This window comes from Coturnix japonica, chromosome 3, assembly GCF_001577835.2.
Source record: "Coturnix japonica isolate 7356 chromosome 3, Coturnix japonica 2.1, whole genome shotgun sequence".
NCBI classification, from domain to species: Eukaryota; Metazoa; Chordata; class Aves; order Galliformes; family Phasianidae; genus Coturnix; species Coturnix japonica.
The window spans coordinates 69,638,763-69,655,710 of NC_029518.1; the positions used below are offsets into that span (position 1 = coordinate 69,638,763).

The 16,948-nt window shown below is 45.3% G+C and overlaps 2 protein-coding genes across 2 annotated transcripts in view; one reads left to right on the forward strand and one right to left on the reverse strand.

The window, feature by feature from the left end:
• The window catches only part of RARS2 (arginyl-tRNA synthetase 2, mitochondrial), a 28,610-nt gene extending 25,278 nt beyond the window's left edge, over positions 1-3,332 (forward strand). The window contains exons 18-20 of the mRNA XM_015858897.2: positions 687-761; positions 2,059-2,122; positions 3,188-3,332. Coding sequence (XP_015714383.1) covers positions 687-761; positions 2,059-2,122; positions 3,188-3,274 — 226 coding nt within the window. The 3' untranslated portion in view covers positions 3,275-3,332. The remainder of the gene's footprint in view (positions 1-686; positions 762-2,058; positions 2,123-3,187) is intronic.
• Positions 3,333-4,001: 669 nt separating this feature from the next.
• On the reverse strand, positions 4,002-16,487 carry SLC35A1 (solute carrier family 35 member A1). The gene is made up of 8 exons (XM_015858898.1): positions 16,368-16,487; positions 14,755-14,932; positions 9,722-9,881; positions 9,251-9,403; positions 8,403-8,469; positions 5,983-6,159; positions 5,456-5,590; positions 4,002-4,765 (listed from the first exon to the last, which is right to left on the reverse strand). The coding sequence occupies exons 1-8, from the start codon at positions 16,381-16,383 to the stop codon at positions 4,635-4,637; spliced, it is 1,017 nt and encodes a 338-aa protein (XP_015714384.1). The 5' UTR covers positions 16,384-16,487; the 3' UTR covers positions 4,002-4,634.
• Positions 16,488-16,948: the final 461 nt, after the last annotated feature.

A 16,948-nucleotide genomic window follows, 5' to 3' on the forward strand; every position in this document is an offset into this window, starting at 1 on the left:
GTAGGTGTGATGGGGAGTGGGCTTGGTAGCTAAGCACAGAGCAGGAAGGGCTGCTGTCTGCTTTGAAATCTGTTCAGCCTTAGAGGCGTGGGTAACTTCATACAGGTTGTGAGAAGGAGAATGTACATAAGTAGACTTGGGATAAAACGGTGGATCTCTATCAGCCTGCCTCTGTTTTTCAGTTAATACTGTCTTACATAAGTTTATTTTCTTCCAGGATTACATAAACCCGATTTGTTTTCTAATGCTACAAAATTCCCTTTAGCTACTTGAAATTCTAAGTTGCATTTATTAAAGGCAGTATCCAAGGGATTATTTTGACTGCCTTGGTTATTTAATACATGTTGTTTGCTGCTAGGAACTTGCAATTACCGTTGAAATGTAAAACCAGACATAATGTTCCAGGGGCAAATATAGCTTTTGTGTCCTCTTCGCTATTAACGTTCCTCTCTGAGCTCTGCAATCTGCAGTGTTTGTTTGCATGATGAGCAGAAGCAATCTCTCTCCAGCAAGAAGTGAGTGAGGAAGAAATAAACAATTGTGTGCTAATTACATGGCTTACGTCTGTTTTAGACTATTCCTGTTAATTGTATGTTTGTTCTGATTTAAGCACGTCTGATAAGCCTTTTAGCCCAGTGAACTTTCCTATCACTTTAATGCCAAGCACTTATTTTCTTTCTTTGCAGGTATGATGAGGTCCTGTACAGATCTTCTCAGGATCTGCAACCCAAGCACATAGTCAGCTACCTGCTCACACTTAGGTAAGGCAATTGCTGATACCAGCATCCTTCTCCAGTAAGGGCTGGTGGTGCCTGTTTCCCCCACCTGGCTTTGCAGCTCTCATATCCACAGTGTGTTGAAGAGAAAAATAGAGGAAAGATGTAAATTTGTGGGACAGTCTCTCTGGAGCTGAAAAGACATAAAGAAGGATAACAAATGATATCATAAGTACTGGATTACTGTGTCCAGTTCTGGGCTCTCCAGTACAAAAAAGACAGGGATCTCTTGGAAAGAGTCCAGCGGAGGGCCACTAAGATGGTGAAGGGCCTGGAGCATCTCCCCTATGAGGAGAGACTTAGGGAACTGGGTCTGTTTAGCCTTGAGAAAAGAAGGCTGAGAGGGGATTTGATCCAGGTTTATAAATACCTGAGGTTTGTTGGGAGCCATAGTGGTGAGGCTGGTCTCTATTTCAGTAGTGCTGTGGGGACAGGACTAGGGTAATGGGATGAAACTACAGCATAAGGAAGTTCTGCACGAATGTGCGGAAGAACTTCTTTATGGTGAGGGTGACGGAGCACTGGAAACAGGCTGCCCAGGGAGGTGGTGGAGTCTCCTTCTCTGGAAGATATTTCCAAACCCGCCTGGACGGCCTTCCTGTGTCGACATGGTGTAGAGGAGCTACTGCTTTGGCGGGGGTGGACTCGATGATCTCTAGAGGTCCCTTCCAACCCCTACAATTCTGTGATTCTGTGAGGTGAAGGATGGAGGCAGCTAAAAAGGAACAGGGAGTCTCATGAAAAACTGCTTCCAAGGAGAAAGAATCATTTGACTGTCACCCAGTGCCAGGAACCAGAATTATGCCAGACTGGCTGTTTCTTTAAGACATTTGAGCTGATAATATGCTCACAAACCTCCAAACTTTAGCTATTTTTGTCCAAAAATCTTTAACCACCAATCTCAGATGATGCACTGAGTTGTACAAAGCATGTGAAGTGGCTGTAAGTCACACTGGGCATGCAGTGTCCATGGGGGGTTCCCCACAGGGACATGTGTGACTGAGCAGGGCAGCAGAACGCTGACATAGAATAGATGGAGAAGGTTGTAGAACCTGTGCATGGGGGAGAGCTACGTAAGGTAGGAAAGAAATCGTATAAAGAGATGCATAATGTTTGTTATTTTTTTTTACTGTTCTGTTATCTCCTTGGTAGTGTATGACATACATGCTGACTATGTATTTTATGGCCGTTTTATGGCTTTTCCAGTTCTGCTGCTTTCTGTATGCTGCAGCATCGCTCTGATAGAACGATGTGTTCCTTCTCACCTTGCTTTTCGTTTCAGCCATCTCGCAGCTGTGGCACATCGATCTCTTCCTGTGAAAGGCAGCACACCTGCTGTAGCCCAGGTATGGCACAGTGTTGGCACGTGGTGGGAGGGCAGCCCAGGAATGATTCCTTAGGACTTTGCTCTGCTGTGTAACCACTTGGCACAGCATGTACTTCCAGGCTGCCCTACAGGGCAACACCACCCTGGGATGGCAGAAACTGCTGTTTGTGGCTGGACCTTGCAGAAATGGGCTGCTTTGAAACAGAGCAGTCCATAAGGAGCGCTGCTCCAAACCAAAACAGCTCCTTTTCCTTCTCATCACTTTTAATTCTAAGCTTTTAAAGCAAATACTTAAAAGTTTAACTTTTTCTATCAGTTTCCATCAGACTTATGTGGGAAAAGAATAAGGATGTAACAGAACTCTTCTCCTCCCTCTTGCCACCTACATATCCCAAGTTGGCTATGTTGCCATTGTAGCCAAAGCAGCGAGGCTGATAACTTCTGATGTACAGTTCCAAATAGATGCATGTTATTTTCTACCACTATCCCAGGCAGTGCTGACCTCTCAAGTGCTCCATAAATGCTGTAACAGCTACACTGTCTGTCTTAGTTAACTGTTTCAAAAGCAGTTACCAGTCTGATTTTGGTAGGAAGTCACATTCAAGTGCAGAGATCTGGTGTGGGGGAGAACACTACCTTCCCAAATATCCAGTCGTGGAACAGCTGAGCAGACACTGACAGGGAAATGAACTGTACAGAGCAGCCTCAAGTTAACAGCCTCTAATCTATATGTAATTAGAGGAGGGATATCAGCAGGGTCCTCTGCCTGTAGCAGCCTGTGCTACCATGTTGTACCCTAAAGGTTTTGTGCTTTACAGTAATCATTAGTTCTCCCGTGGGCATCCCCTCTGGTCTCTCTGCCGTGAGCTTGTGGTCTTCATCTATGAATGGCATAATTAGGTATGGCTGGACACTGCTGATGAAAGATGTCCCTTCTGACACTATCAGCAGCTGGTGTAAATTCTGCCAGTGCTGGTGTTAGTGCTCAGATGATGTGCGTTCTTTCTTACCTTTAAAAGGCTGCTGCTGCTGTGTCCTGTTCTGCAGCACAATAAGCTAACTAACTGTTGCTCTTGTTTTGCAGGCAAGGCTCTGTCTCTTTCAAGCCACACGCTCTGTTCTAGCCAATGGAATGAAGCTTCTTGGCATTACACCTGTAACTCGAATGTGATGAGGCTGTATGGAGGATGAAGTCACATCTCTTAGTAAAAGGTTATTTTCCAAGAGAATACTCTCCTGTGAGTCACTGCTAATGCTCCTGAGTGCCTGTATTGCAGAAGAGCACATATGCTACCTCCATTTGAGGGAGGCAGCGCTTGTCATAATTATCTTTCCCAGACAGTAGTAGTGTATTTAAGACACTACAGTGTGGTAGTTCCCATAAAAGACAACTGTTCTGTATTTACCTTTGTAAATATAATGCATCCTTTCAGTAGAGGAAGTGGCATTACACTGCACTGCCCTAAGCAATGGAAGTTCTCCCCTTCTGCAGTTGCCATTGTGTGCTTAAGCCTCGTGGCAGGAGGGGTGCAGCAGCACCAGGGCCCAATGAATCCTGTAAGACGTTTTTCACGTTGTATTGCATTCCCGCTTCACCAGCCAGGACTGATTAGGGCAGAGATAGCTTTGCTATAAACACATAGGATTATGGCCTAAAGTTGCACCAGGGTAAGTTTAGGTTGGATATCAGGAAAAATTACTTTACAGAAAAGGTAGTTAAACACTGGAATAGGCTCCCCAGGGAGGTGGCTGAGTCGCCGTCCCTGGATGTGTTTAAGAGCTGTTTGGATGTGATGCTCAGTTTATTGGAGGGCTGTGAGTTAGGGTACTATGGTTAGGTTGTGGATGGACTCAGGGCATCAGGGAGGGATGGAATTAAATCAAAGCATAACATGCACTACTGTTTTCAAGCACCACTTTGTTATGCAAAAGGAGTTTAGAGAAAAAGTGCACAGATAATCTTCTAGTCTGACACCTCATACTTGACTGCATAAAAGAAAAAGGCATTACAAATCATCCTAAGAACACCAGAGAAGTACTTTGTTCATATCATACCTATTACCTAGAAGAAAAACTTCTGTGACTAATCACACTGCAGCTGCCAAATGGTTTAAGAAAAAATGCTGGCAGTAATTGCTCTTTTTAATAGGTTTTTTTGAAGCTCTAGGGCATTTTTTCCCCTCACAGGGTAAAGAAAGTTCATCAAATACACCGTAAGAACCAATTTTCCTCCATTATATACATTATATACAATTGAGTGTTCAGTTCCTTCATTCTACCTTCCTTGTAAATGGAACTCTTCATTGTCCGACGCAAATGAAGAACGCTTTCAATAAAACACCCATCCAGCTCCCAGCAGTAATAAAGCCTCAGCACCAACTTCACGTGTGAAAAAGAAAGAACTTCTGCTTTTAATCCTATCCCCCTTACAGCAGTTCAAAACTACCTTAAGGCTAAGTTAAAAAGTTCAGTTTTTCTGTTTTTGAAAGTCCTTTTGTGTTTTCCCTCATCCGTCCGCTTTCAAGGCCGGATCACACAACATCAGGTCTCTCTTTTGAACTTTTAGGCTCTGAGGGCTGGATTTTGGTGGTGTCTTGTCGAGGTAATCCATAGAGGTAAATAGAAATGCACACCAGGAGAGCACCCATGGTAAAGGTAACAGCTGCAAAGAGACAAAAGAGTTGAAGTAAACACCTCTGTGTAAGAAGAAAATTACAGAAGACTGAGCTCTGTAAACTACGATGTCTGAATGAGAGTCTGAAAGTTACACAGAACTAATCAGGATGAATACTGCTGCTTCCTCTCACACAGATACTTACCACCTAAGTCACAACCTCAGGCACTGTTTGATGTGCTCTCACACACCACTGGGCATAGAGAAGGGGAAGGTAGAAGCTGATGCAGTAGCACATGTAACTTAACAGGATATGGTAACGCCTGTGCTGAAATAAATAGCTAAGGAATTGAGACTGGCTGCAATAAAACCAGCAAGGAATGATAGTTTCTTATCAGCAGCTCCATCAGATAAATAGATTTATCAGTGTGCAAACTAAACTGCATCAGAAAGTGATTCATGAACAGAGCTGGCTAAAGCAGCAAGGTGTTTAAACGGGAATAAACCTTTCCCTGTGAAGTTACGGGCTGCCTCAGAAAGAGCAAACCACAAATGCAAGATTATCAGTTACCTTATGCAACACAACGCAGACAGCAGTTCTGGAGAAGACCAAGTTAAAGCAGGAAAATTCAAAGGAGTTAAATGCATAAGAATGATGGCTTTCGTGTGAACTGTGTACAGTCTGCTAACAAGGCAATGGGCACATGCAGTCAAATCAAATGGCAAAAAGACACTTACTTATCTGGAGACCAAAGAGGATGACTGAGGCTGCAGTAGAAAGAACGATGGCTGCTGCTGCAGAAAAGCCTTTCATTATGTTATCTGTGTACTTCACAACAACTGAAGTGTAGAGGCCCCCCACACTGGCCAGAACTGGAAAGCAGACAATACATTTCTATTAGAGGTGCTGTTGTTTACTCTTAAAGAGATTCATTTTATTCTGGTCCATGCTTGGTCTACATCATCCTAACTGGTAAGTTAACATGGAGCAAAATGGCACACCTACAATGGCTTCTAGGTCAGATGTGACTCAACTAAAGATGCTCTGCTTACCACTCACTTAATTTAAACTGCTCTTTCAGCACTATTTTCGATTGAACAAGAAAACACAATTTTCTTGGAAATTATTTTTAAAAAATCCCTCAAAATATAGTAAGAAACAGTGGGTCGGACTGAATTTGTAGGTTCATACAACCAGATAAACCATAAGTTAAAATACAACAACAAAGCAGTGTAACAGGCCCCTGCAGGCACCAGGTACTTACAGATGACAAGCCAGACGAAGAAGGTATAGCCATAGAAAAACCCCTTCTCCAGAACCTGGGCTCCATCCGACATGTACACACCAACCAAAGTCACCACGATCCCTGATAAGTACATCTGAATATTCCTCACCCACAAGGAAGTATCTGAGCTCTTCAGTACCTTCTCAAAATAAACTCCTAGAAAAATAAAGAAGTAAATCAATAATTCCATAAGATCAATGAAGCATCAACCTCAGTGATTCACAGTTGAGTGTTTCAGAGCCAGATAAGACCACTGGAATCATCTCTTACAGACCTTTTCAATTCACGTAAGTTCCCAATGCAGAAGTCCCAGCAGCACGCCCTGATGACACACATTTTCCAGGGCAGGATCATTTAAAGGTATATGTAACATCAAAACTAGATACTGTTTCTCTTTACAGTTGCTTCAATTGTTGATGAGCTCAGTTGCATTTCACTTTGGCACCTGGTGTTATATCCTTAGGACAGTATATGTGGATTTGGGCATGGCATAGGATGGTTTATTCCTCCATTATGTGATACAAAAAAATACATGGAAGCAACAAAGCACAAAGAGCAGACTTATAGGTGAGATGCCCTGGGCAGTCACACTCCCTCCTGAAATGACCGAGTTGGCTCCAAATAAAATCTTGCTACTCTTTAACTCATGGAAAATACAATTTGGAATTTAATAGGGTGCAGTGAGGCTGTATGGTTAATACATAACCTAAACCAGATACATTTCAGGTGTTTAAGAAAAGCAACCACTTAAATACCCTGTATGATTTTCGCCCTGAGTTTAAGGAACAAAATAAACAAAAAAACCTAGTCTTGTTAATGGTGGTAGCACTTAAAATAACCCAGAATAGCCTACCTTGAGTTTTCTGCCTGCTGAGAACACCTACAGAGCATAACCACATATAATTAACTTACCAGAAATTTGGCTCAGCATGAACCATATTTTGTACATTTTATAAACTAAGAAAAGAGAAAGTAAGCCGGTGTCAGATCACTACAGTCGCTGAGACGTAGGAAAGAATGAGCGTGGCCTAGGAAAACTATTATTCAGCAATGTTTTGTGTCATTGGGGCTGACATGTATTTGTATGTGTATGTATCTAAAACGCTGTTACTAGCATTGTGGGGTCCTTGAATGCTTGGAAACTGTCGCAGGATCAACAGTTTGAAGCAACTTTTCTTCATCTCTGAGGGACAAAACCATAACTTTTGGGGCTTTGCTGGAATAAAACATTCAGCACGTTAAGTCCAGAAAGTGAAGGTTTGATGCCAAAATGACTTAATCATATTACGGGTGGGGGAAGGAAGAGGAGGGAAGGAATCTGAATAGAACTTGTGTTTTAAGCAAGTAAAGCCCCAAGGGCAGAAGGAGCTGCATGGATGAAATCCTCTGTCTTTCTTGCTGCCTCAAAGCTACAGCTGTCAGTGAGGAGAACACCCAACTGCAAGCCTTTTGCTGGAGAAAAAAGCCGTATGTGTCTCTAAATCCCCCAGAGCAGCCCGCTCCAGCCCTTCAAAAGGTCTGAATGTGGAGAGGCACAGCTGTCCGCCTTCCTCATTGGAGAAAGCCAGAGAGTGTTAGAAGGCTTTGAATGCTTCACTGTGAATGCTGTCTCCTGGCTTGGGAGCACCTGTGGAAATCTATAAACTTTGCATCTCCCAGATTGAGTTGTTTGAACTCTACCAAGTCTTAGTTACTATTTCTAATTCAAAATTTCCATTTCAGTGAAAAGACACCAAACAAGAATCAAGCCCTCCCCTCTATGATCACCATAGCAGAGCCGTTTGCTGTAAAACCAAGCTTATAACACTGATGAGTTGTACTGACTGAGTCACTTTAGAGTTCCCCTTCATATCATTCTAAGCATTTGAAGGGATCTTCTGCTTTCAAACCAGCCTTCTAAGTTGCATCACATAAAACTAATAGCACGTGCTCCTAGCCATTTATTTCTGCAACTGGAATAATCGTGTCACGAGACTGGCTTCTAAGTAATGCAAATACTGCAAGGTAATTGCAGGCAGAAGGAATAAAGTTCTTTTTTTATCTTAAAACCAGCAAAGATAAAGTACAGTAGAACAGTTGGCCACTTCAGAGCCAAGTGAAAGCTAAAGCACATTATCAAGGGCATTATCCAAAAGCTTCTAGAGCACTGACAGCCATGGGGCAGGAAGCACCTTGCTAGGAAGCCTGTTCCAGTGTCTGGTCACCATAACAGCAAAGGAATTTTTCCTACTGCCTATTCTGACCCATCTCCTGGTATGGCTTTGTGCCATTCCTATGTGTTCTGTCAACACATAATGTCCTATTGATGTAGAATATACATAACAGAGAACATTCTGGTTTAAGTATCATGAATTATCCAGTCTTCGTTATAAGAACTGCATGTGGAAATAATACTTTACCTGCAAATCCTGAACATAGTACAGCAATAGTTATGGCTCCAAACCCCAGCCATGGATTCTGCTCCACCTGCAACATCAACCATGATGTTAAAAAGGATGGAACATTTCAGTAATCTACAATAATCCATTCCAGAGCTACTTCATTAAATACAGCAAAACTGCTTGTGTTTGATTACAATACAAGATGCATTTCACAGAATCACAGGATTGTAGGGGTTGGAAGGGACCTTAACAGTGGAATTTCATTTCCCAGGTGTACTTCCTCAACCCTGGCAGTGCTCGGTTACTTGGCTGTACCCGGACTTTACAACAGCACACACTGCCCTTCCCACTAATGCTGATGATCAGCTAAGACCTACAAAACAGAAGACGCTTGTTTCTTCCTTGAAGAGATTAGGTCAATGTCACTGCAGGGCGTGTTAAATGACATACCCACACCCAAAAGGCACTGGAGTTTTCATTCCTAACTCCATGAGGGCTTTGATTCCAAGCTCTCTGCTCCAACAATTACAATGCTAAGTACTGCAAACAGCATTGCTCAGATGTTCCTCTGATGGAGTGCTGCCATTACACAGATTATGATGATGGTAACTTACACTTATTTTAGCAATCTCTTGCCTTTCCAACAAGCGAGACTGGAGCATTACCACAAGCCTGTCTGCAATGGTCCGCAGCAAATGATCAAACTAGTGTTTATGTTCTAGAGGAGGTGGCTGGAAGGAAGAACTGGATACTGGCGGGTGGAATGTAACAGACACTGCTTTGATTCCAAGATGTTGTAAGGTGTCATACAAAGCATAAGAAGCAGTTTATTCTTCATCATGAAGTGGCAAAAAATCAGCTCTTACCTGCACTTTGGTAGCCTGAGCAGGCTTCCACTGAACAAGTGTAACACCACCACACAGCATGAAGACAGAGAACCACTGCAGTTTGCTGAGGGTGCGGTTTAGCATGAGGACTGTACATAACGCCGTGCAGGGAATCTTTAACTGGTACGTCACCTACAGATGGGAAGACAGCATACAACACGTGGTTTTGTAAGCTCCTCCAATGCAAGACAACAGGAACCACAACATGACATTTCGTATTTGTTGATTCCCCACAGATACGTGAACTGGAAACGACTCCAGCAATGAGTGTGTTAGCACGGCAGCGATGTGCTCTGAGTGCAGCACAGCACCATTCAACTTTTAGTTTAGCCTTTCTAAGGCTGAACACAGCTCTGGGTGCCGGGCAGACAGAGAGCCCACACGCACACCAAATGACACTGTAAAGAGAAATGGATTTGTACAGCAGCTGCTTATAACAACGTGCATTACCTGGTAGACAGCTGCATCCAAGTTGCTAAGAGCCACAAAAGCCATATTGTTTTGGACGGCATACACCAAAGATGGAACGCTTAATTTTAGCAATTCCTTGGGACTTCCAAAGACGTTTTCTTTTAAAGATGTTATTAACCTCGCCAGACTTCCCGATTCTCTGCAAAAGGAAATAAGAGTGTAACTGGGAGCCATCCTACGCAAATATCCGAAAACACAAAGCAAATCAAGAAACCTGTCAGGAAGACTGAGCAAAAATTGTGAGGTTATCATAGAATGGCCTGGATTGCAAAGGACCACAAACATAATGCAGTTCAACCCCCTGCTGTGTGCAGGGTTGTCAACCACCAGCCCAGGCTGCCCAGAGCCACATCCAGTCTGGCCTTGAATGCCTGCAGGGATGGGGCATTCACAGCCTCCTTGGGCAACATGTTCCAGTGCGTCACCACCCTCTGCATGAAAAACTTCCTCTTCATATCCAACCTAAACCTCCCCTGACTCAGTTTAAGACCATTCCCCCTTGTCCTATCACTATCCACCCTCATAAACAGTCATAAAGGTTATCTATAAGAAGAAAACTAGTAAAAGTGAAGACTCCGTTTTGAAATCAGGCTAAATGCATCCATGTGTAACATCTTGCACAACAGCCACTGCAAGCAGTGGAACAAGTATCCAAGTATACGGACAGTGAGACAGAAGGCTGAAACCCCTTTTGGGGAGCTCTATTAATATTTATGCGTCACATCACATGTCTGCAGTTTTCCAGATCCTCTTTAAAATGGACCTCACTGTACAGCAAAAGAAAAGGATTATACTTCCTTGTACTCTGTAGTGAAGCACCTCTCACCCCTCAGCCAGCCTCAGTCTGCTCTCCTCACCTGTGCTGAGAGAGCAGCCAGAGCTGCACACACCCGCGGACACAACCTGATCAGGCAGGGCAGGGCAGGATGTGCAGCTCCCTACTGCCCTGCAGGCAACAGGGAAGAAAGGGTCACATTTTGTGGCTGCCTCTTTCTGTAGCTTGTTCCTCAGCCTGCTGGAAGGCTGCCCTCTGCATCACTGCTTCTTCCTTATTAGCTGCACAAGAGCATGACTTTTCTTGCTTCCTTGTCACTGCAGCTCACTGCCTCCAGCTCTCAGCTCTCCCAAGCCCCACATTTCCTGTTTGCCATTCTTCTCCCATTTACCATGGACAACCCAACATCTAAAATCACTTCTGTTCCACCTCAACTATACCACAGGCCTTTCAACTTGAATCCTTGTACCACTCTTAAATTTATGCTCCTTTTGCCTCCCTTACACACACATATGAACAAATAGCTCACACTCTCTTCAGCACCCCAGAAGCCCAACTCCCCAGTTTCACTCATGTTCCAAATTCTTTCTTCCCACACACATTCATCATATACCTGCTCCAAACTCCAACTATGTAAAATCTGTGTTCCAGGTTCACAAAAACATAGAATCATAGAATGGCTGCGATTGGAAGGGACCTTAAAGCTCACCCAATTCCAGTCCCCTGCCATGGGCAGGGCTGCCCCCATCAGCTCAGGCTGCCAAGGGCCCCATCCAACCCGGCCTTAAGCACCCCCAGGGATGGGGCACCACAGCTTCTACAGGCAGCTTTTCCAGTGCCTTACTGCCCTCTTGATCTCCCCTCTTTTAGTCTAAAGCTGCTCCCCCTTGTCCTGTCATTACCTGCCCATGTAAAACACTGATTTCCCTTCTGTTCGTAAGCTCCCCTCAAGTACTGGAAGGCTGCAATGAGGTCTCCCCAGAGCCTTCTTTTCTCCAAGCTGAACAAGCCCAGCTCCCTCAACCTTTCTTCATAGGAGAGGTGCTCCTGCCCTCTGATCATCTTAGTGGCCCCCTGGACCTGCTCCAACAGCTCTACATCTTTCTTATCTTCCTTACGCTTGTTCCTTCATCAGCCACCTTATTCCTACGTATTCTCCTTTCCTGACAAACCTGACTGTTCCTGGCATTAAAGGAAAGATAAAAAAAAGTATGGATTTATGTAAGTGAGAATAGGCTGGAGCACTTCTTATACAGGTAGCTGCAAGGGATACTTTTCTCATTCTCCCACAACAGGAGAGCTGCAAAAACCAGCACCAGGGTAGTAAACTTTCCAAAGAGAGGTGAGCATGACTTTGTACACTCCCGCTGTACAAGCGAGGTCTCTTGCAAAGCTCCTTCCTAACAGAATGGGAACCTCTGCTTGGACAGACTCACTGACACTGACCATGTGAGAAAGCTGTCTACAGCAAGACATGGCTGGACACAGGGACAACCACTGACAGAAAGATTTACAGACAGCACTTCAAGTCTGCAGAACCAAGATGGGAAGAGTACGTGCCATCGTACCATGGTTAATTGCACCAGATAAGGAGCTGCATGAAACACTGAGTCACCAGAGTTAAGGGCAGAATTGTTGGTTTATTTATTCTCTAATGAACATATGATATTGCTTGGCACCAGGAGATAAGAAAACTCAAAGCCCCTGGTAACAACCCAAGTAGCCAGACTGAAGTGCTGCTGTTCCAGACATCTATTTGTAAAGAACCGCATTTGAAAGGCTGTGGCAGTCTGGTGAAGTTCCCACTGATTGGAAAAGGCCAAAAGCGAGCTGGGTCTGGGTAATCCCAAGCAAAAATACAGCTTGAACAGAGAAGCCCTGAGGCTGAGAGAAGCCCTGAGGAAAAGCCTTTTCTATGTACAGCTTATAATGCAAAACAACATGCCCAAAGATATATGTTGCAAAGTAAAATGAAAAACAATCTAGCTTGAATTCAGTATTCTATTCATCTGTATTTGACTTTAAAAACGTATTTTGTTTTCTACATAGGTCTGAACAGTTAATGGGCTCTAAGAGAAATTAGTTCTTCATTAAGAATACTCAGTTGTTAAAAAAGCCCCAAAGTTAAGTCTATTGTTTGCATATGAGCTCTTCTTTCTCCATTACTACAAAATCATGTACCGCCCAAGAACATGGACAACATTACTACCCAGTGGCCAGCTGGACTTGGAATAAATATGAGGAGCCTTTTCCCGTAACAATACGGTTGAATAAATAATTACACAGCTTAAACCATCGTAACCCTCCCCTCTGAAAGACGATCTTACGGCATTCATTCATTGAACACGTTTCACAGGAGAAAACCAAAAAGTAAACATGGTAATAGTGTAGTATAAGAACGAGTCAGAAAACAAACTCTGCAGCCAGAACAAAGCGAGAGTCACACTCCAGTATCCTGTGTACTGCGGTAGTTGAAACAGCTGGCTGTTTCAACAAGAAAAGGGAGTGGGGATGTATCCAACTGAACACGGTGATTTAAGTGGCTACTGAACTACAAAGGCACCTTGCCTTGGGGGAGACAAATTGGGTAGAATGCTAAACCAGGAGGAGGCCATCAGGCAGGCACTGCAGGAAGCTGGGCTGGAACTGTTCAACATATTCATAAGTGGTCTAAAAAGGGAGATGACCGGGATATTGCTGACTATACTACGTTATACATGGTACCCAAAAGAGAACTTTCAGCAGCTGCTGAAGGGTTTCTCGCTGCACCAAACAGAATTCACCAGCTCTTCTGCTATGTGAGAACCAGCTCAAGTATCTGGACAGCAAAGGATGGTGTCCAGACCAGCCAGCAAGTAAGACTTCCCACCGGGAAGAGGTGAGCAAGGCCTGATGGACACTGGTGGTGCTGCTGTTCGTCACCTCCCTCTCTTAACCATGGAGGAAAAAAAAACATAACAGCTGACCAGATCAAAATAGGTACCTTAACCTTCAAAAAGCTTGGTCAGTAAAATTAATCCCGTTTGAAATGGCAAATAAAACTCGGTTATCAATAAAATAGAAATAATCCTAAGAGATGACATCCTCAAAACAGAGCAACCATCTTGAAAGTCGCTATTGGCACTTAGAAAACAGATGTGAGCAGCTCTCCTGCACGTCAGCCCACAGCTCAGCTGTGATCCAAGGGCCCTTCAGAAAGGAACTGACATCAAGCCAGGGAGCACCTCCATTCCCCTGCATTGTACCACAGCATGTTCACACCTTGAGTGCTGCATGCAGCTCTGGGTCTTGGCCTAAGGAACATAGTAACAATGGAACAACTGTTGAGAAGGGTACTAGCATGATCACACATAAACCAAACTAAGGCTCACTGGCTTAGAAAATACATGTGAAAACAATACAGACATGAAAACAAAATGACAAACATGAAAAGATTAGTCCTGATGTCTTTCAATATCATGAGTCAACATCGAGTGGTTAGGCCCTGGAACAGGCTGCCCAGGGAGGTTGTGGATGCCCCGTCCTTGGAGGTGTTCAAGGCCAGGTTGGATGGGGCCCTGGGCAACCTGATCTAGTAAATGTGTGTGTTTGGTGGCCCTGCCAGGCAGGGGGGTTGGAACTACATGATCCTTGAGGTCCCTTCCAAGCCGGGTCATTCTGTGATTCTGTGTAACACCAGATGACAGAATATAGTGACATTACTAGGTACGGTGTTCATAAAGTAACTACTTTTTCCATTTATTGCGTAGTGATGTTGCAGAACTCATCTCTCAGGTGCAACAGGGATGAATAGCTGGTATTACAGAAGGCCCGCTGGTCACTGTAGTCTTTCAGCTTTGATTCCCTACATTAACAGAGAGACAAGATGTCCTTCTGCAACACAGCTTGGGAAAATGTATGAGTAGGAACACGACCATTTTACATAACTCAGTATTCCACGGCTCAGCCAGGCTACACCAAAGTTCTACCAGACTCAAATCATTGCAGATAACCCATGCTGACATTTTGAACCTATTCCAAAGCACACAAACACTGAAAATATGCATACAGGACACACCTGAATATCACGCTGCTTACGAAGTACTTACAACTGAAGAGGACTCAAGCCCTGCCCCACACTAAGATGACTACAATGTGACCACCCATCACCCCGACACAGCTGCATCTCGGTAACTGAGAGGCGAGGTGAGCAGAAGGGGCTGGTTTGCCACACGCCCACTGGCATCCCCACACTCACCTGGCCAAGATGCCCAAGCTGAGGAACAGCTTGATGACTTCAGTGATGCACACGGCGGTAGTTGAAAAGTAGAGCTCTGCCCCCACCGTCCTGGTGTACCGCAGTGCCACGGTGTATGTGGCAGCAACCAGGGTCATCACCGTGAGGCAGTACAGCTTGAACGGCAGGCTGACATTTTCTGAAAGGAAACAAAGACAACACTTCAGAGTTACCTCACTTTAATTCAAGAGTGGAAACGGGGCATCCTACAGCTGTAGGACTGTACCAAAGACTATCGCAGCAGTGGATGATAATATCACGCTGCAAAGTGCTTCATGTATGGAGTTTAAGATCAATTTTGAAGTCCTTTCTCAGGCCCTTAGATGTCCCAGATATTCTCCTACCCCAAAATAACCCTTTGTTCTAGCACAACTAATCATAATTTATCTATTAAGTCTTCCTGTGCTCTCCTGCCCCTCAGCTACACTCATGCTCAATGGCAGCCCACCCTCTCCATGTCCTGTATGGGGGTCAGGTACCAACAGAGCTGCAGGTTGGTAAAAACAAAGAGAGGGAATTGCCCAGCATTAGCAAAGCAGGAAATGCATCTCACAAACCTTATGGCAGCATTCTCTTCCGTATTACCTTCCACCAAAGTTAGCAGGAGGTATTTCCTCAGAATGGCCATAGGACTTCATACAAAATCACTCACTGTAGAAAGCAAGAGGTTCTGTCCGCTCAGCTAAGCTCAGCCATGCAAGGACTACTTATTACCAAGGACTGCTTATTACCTGTGGCCAGATAATGCCAGTTTTTAGTGTCAGAAAACAGCAGAAAAAACAGTGTCAACCCCAAATGAGGTTTCTCTGTGTGAAAGCATCACTTCCAACACAAGAGATCTTGTAAATGCGGTGTGACTACGGAGCCACCTCTCCAATGAGCACATTAATCCCTGCTCTGTATGGCACCATGGGGTGATGGCCTTCCTGCAGCAGCTGTTGGGGCATTATCCATCACGTTCTGGTTATCCTACAGAAGCACGGCTTAATTGGTGTAAGTTTATGTTCCCTTGCTGATAAGCCGAGCCATGGGATAGGCAGCTTTGTTCTCATAGCGAGGCTATGAACTTCTGAACCCACCACAGCCAACGTGGTTCATTCCTCCTCCTGCTTAACACTTCCGCGAGGTACAGCTGATGCCTCCCGCTCCCTCAGTCGCTTCAATCAGCCGCTTCCTTACAGATACGATCCTCCCCACGTCAGTAACGGTGTCGGAGGGGCACGGTAGATCAGAGCGGCCCAGCAGCGCCTGCAGGACGGGCTGACCCGGGCTGCAGACCATTAGCCCGGCCACACGCAGCACAGCTGACAACACACGTGCGCTCCTCCGGAACAGCGCTCACACCGCCGGCGGGACTCTGCATTTCAAGATCTTTACATCTCTTGGTTCTAACTAACGTTAAATACAGTGTCTCCCTATAAACGCCGCTATAAAAATACAACACTTTGCGGACCCTCGCTGTAACCGAGCGCAGCGGCCCTGCCGTGCCCCTCCGCGATGGCGGGGTTGGTCCCCTCCTCCTCCCCCTCACCCCCCCCAGACCCTCGGTACCCCGCGGAACAAGCCCCGCTCACCCTTCGGAGGCGACATGGTGCCGGCACCAACAGCAGCCGGGCAGCAGCTGCCCGCCGCGCCCCGCCGCTCCGCCCATCACCATAGAGGGCGGCCCGTCCGCCTACTACCATAAAGGAGGAGGCTCCGCTCGGGCAGAACGACGGCAGGAGGAGACAGCGACAGTGAGCGGGCGGGAGGAGTCAGCGCCAACACGGGAACGGCGCTCCTCAGAGCTATAGTAATAACTGCATGCACCAGTACAGGCTGGGGGGAGACCTGATGCAGAGGAGCTCTGCTGAGAGGGACCTGGGCGTCCTGGTGGACGACAGATTAACCATGAGCCAGCAGTGTGCCCCTGTAGCCAAAAAAGCCAATGGCATTCTGGGGTGTATTAAAAAGAGCGTGTCCAGCAGGTCGAAGGAGGTGATCCTCCCCCTCTACTCTGTCCTGGTGAGGCCTCAACTGGAATATTGTGTCCAGTTCTGGGCTCCCCAGTACAAAAAAGACAGAGATCTCTTGGAAAGAGTCCAGCGGAGGGCCACTAAGATGGTGAAGGGCCTGGAGCATCTCCCCTATGAGGAGAGACTTAGGGAACTGGGTC

What these genes read in the sequence shown, in the direction of transcription:
- SLC35A1 (XM_015858898.1), bottom strand. An exon ending in TGGATGCAGCTGTCTACCAG is followed by an intron (nt 9,404 to 9,721) that starts GTAATGCACGTT and finishes TCCCATCTGTAG; the next exon opens with GTGACGTACCAGTTAAAGAT. An exon ending in ACTATGTTCAGGATTTGCAG is followed by an intron (nt 6,160 to 8,402) that starts GTAAAGTATTAT and finishes TTATTTTTCTAG; the next exon opens with GAGTTTATTTTGAGAAGGTA.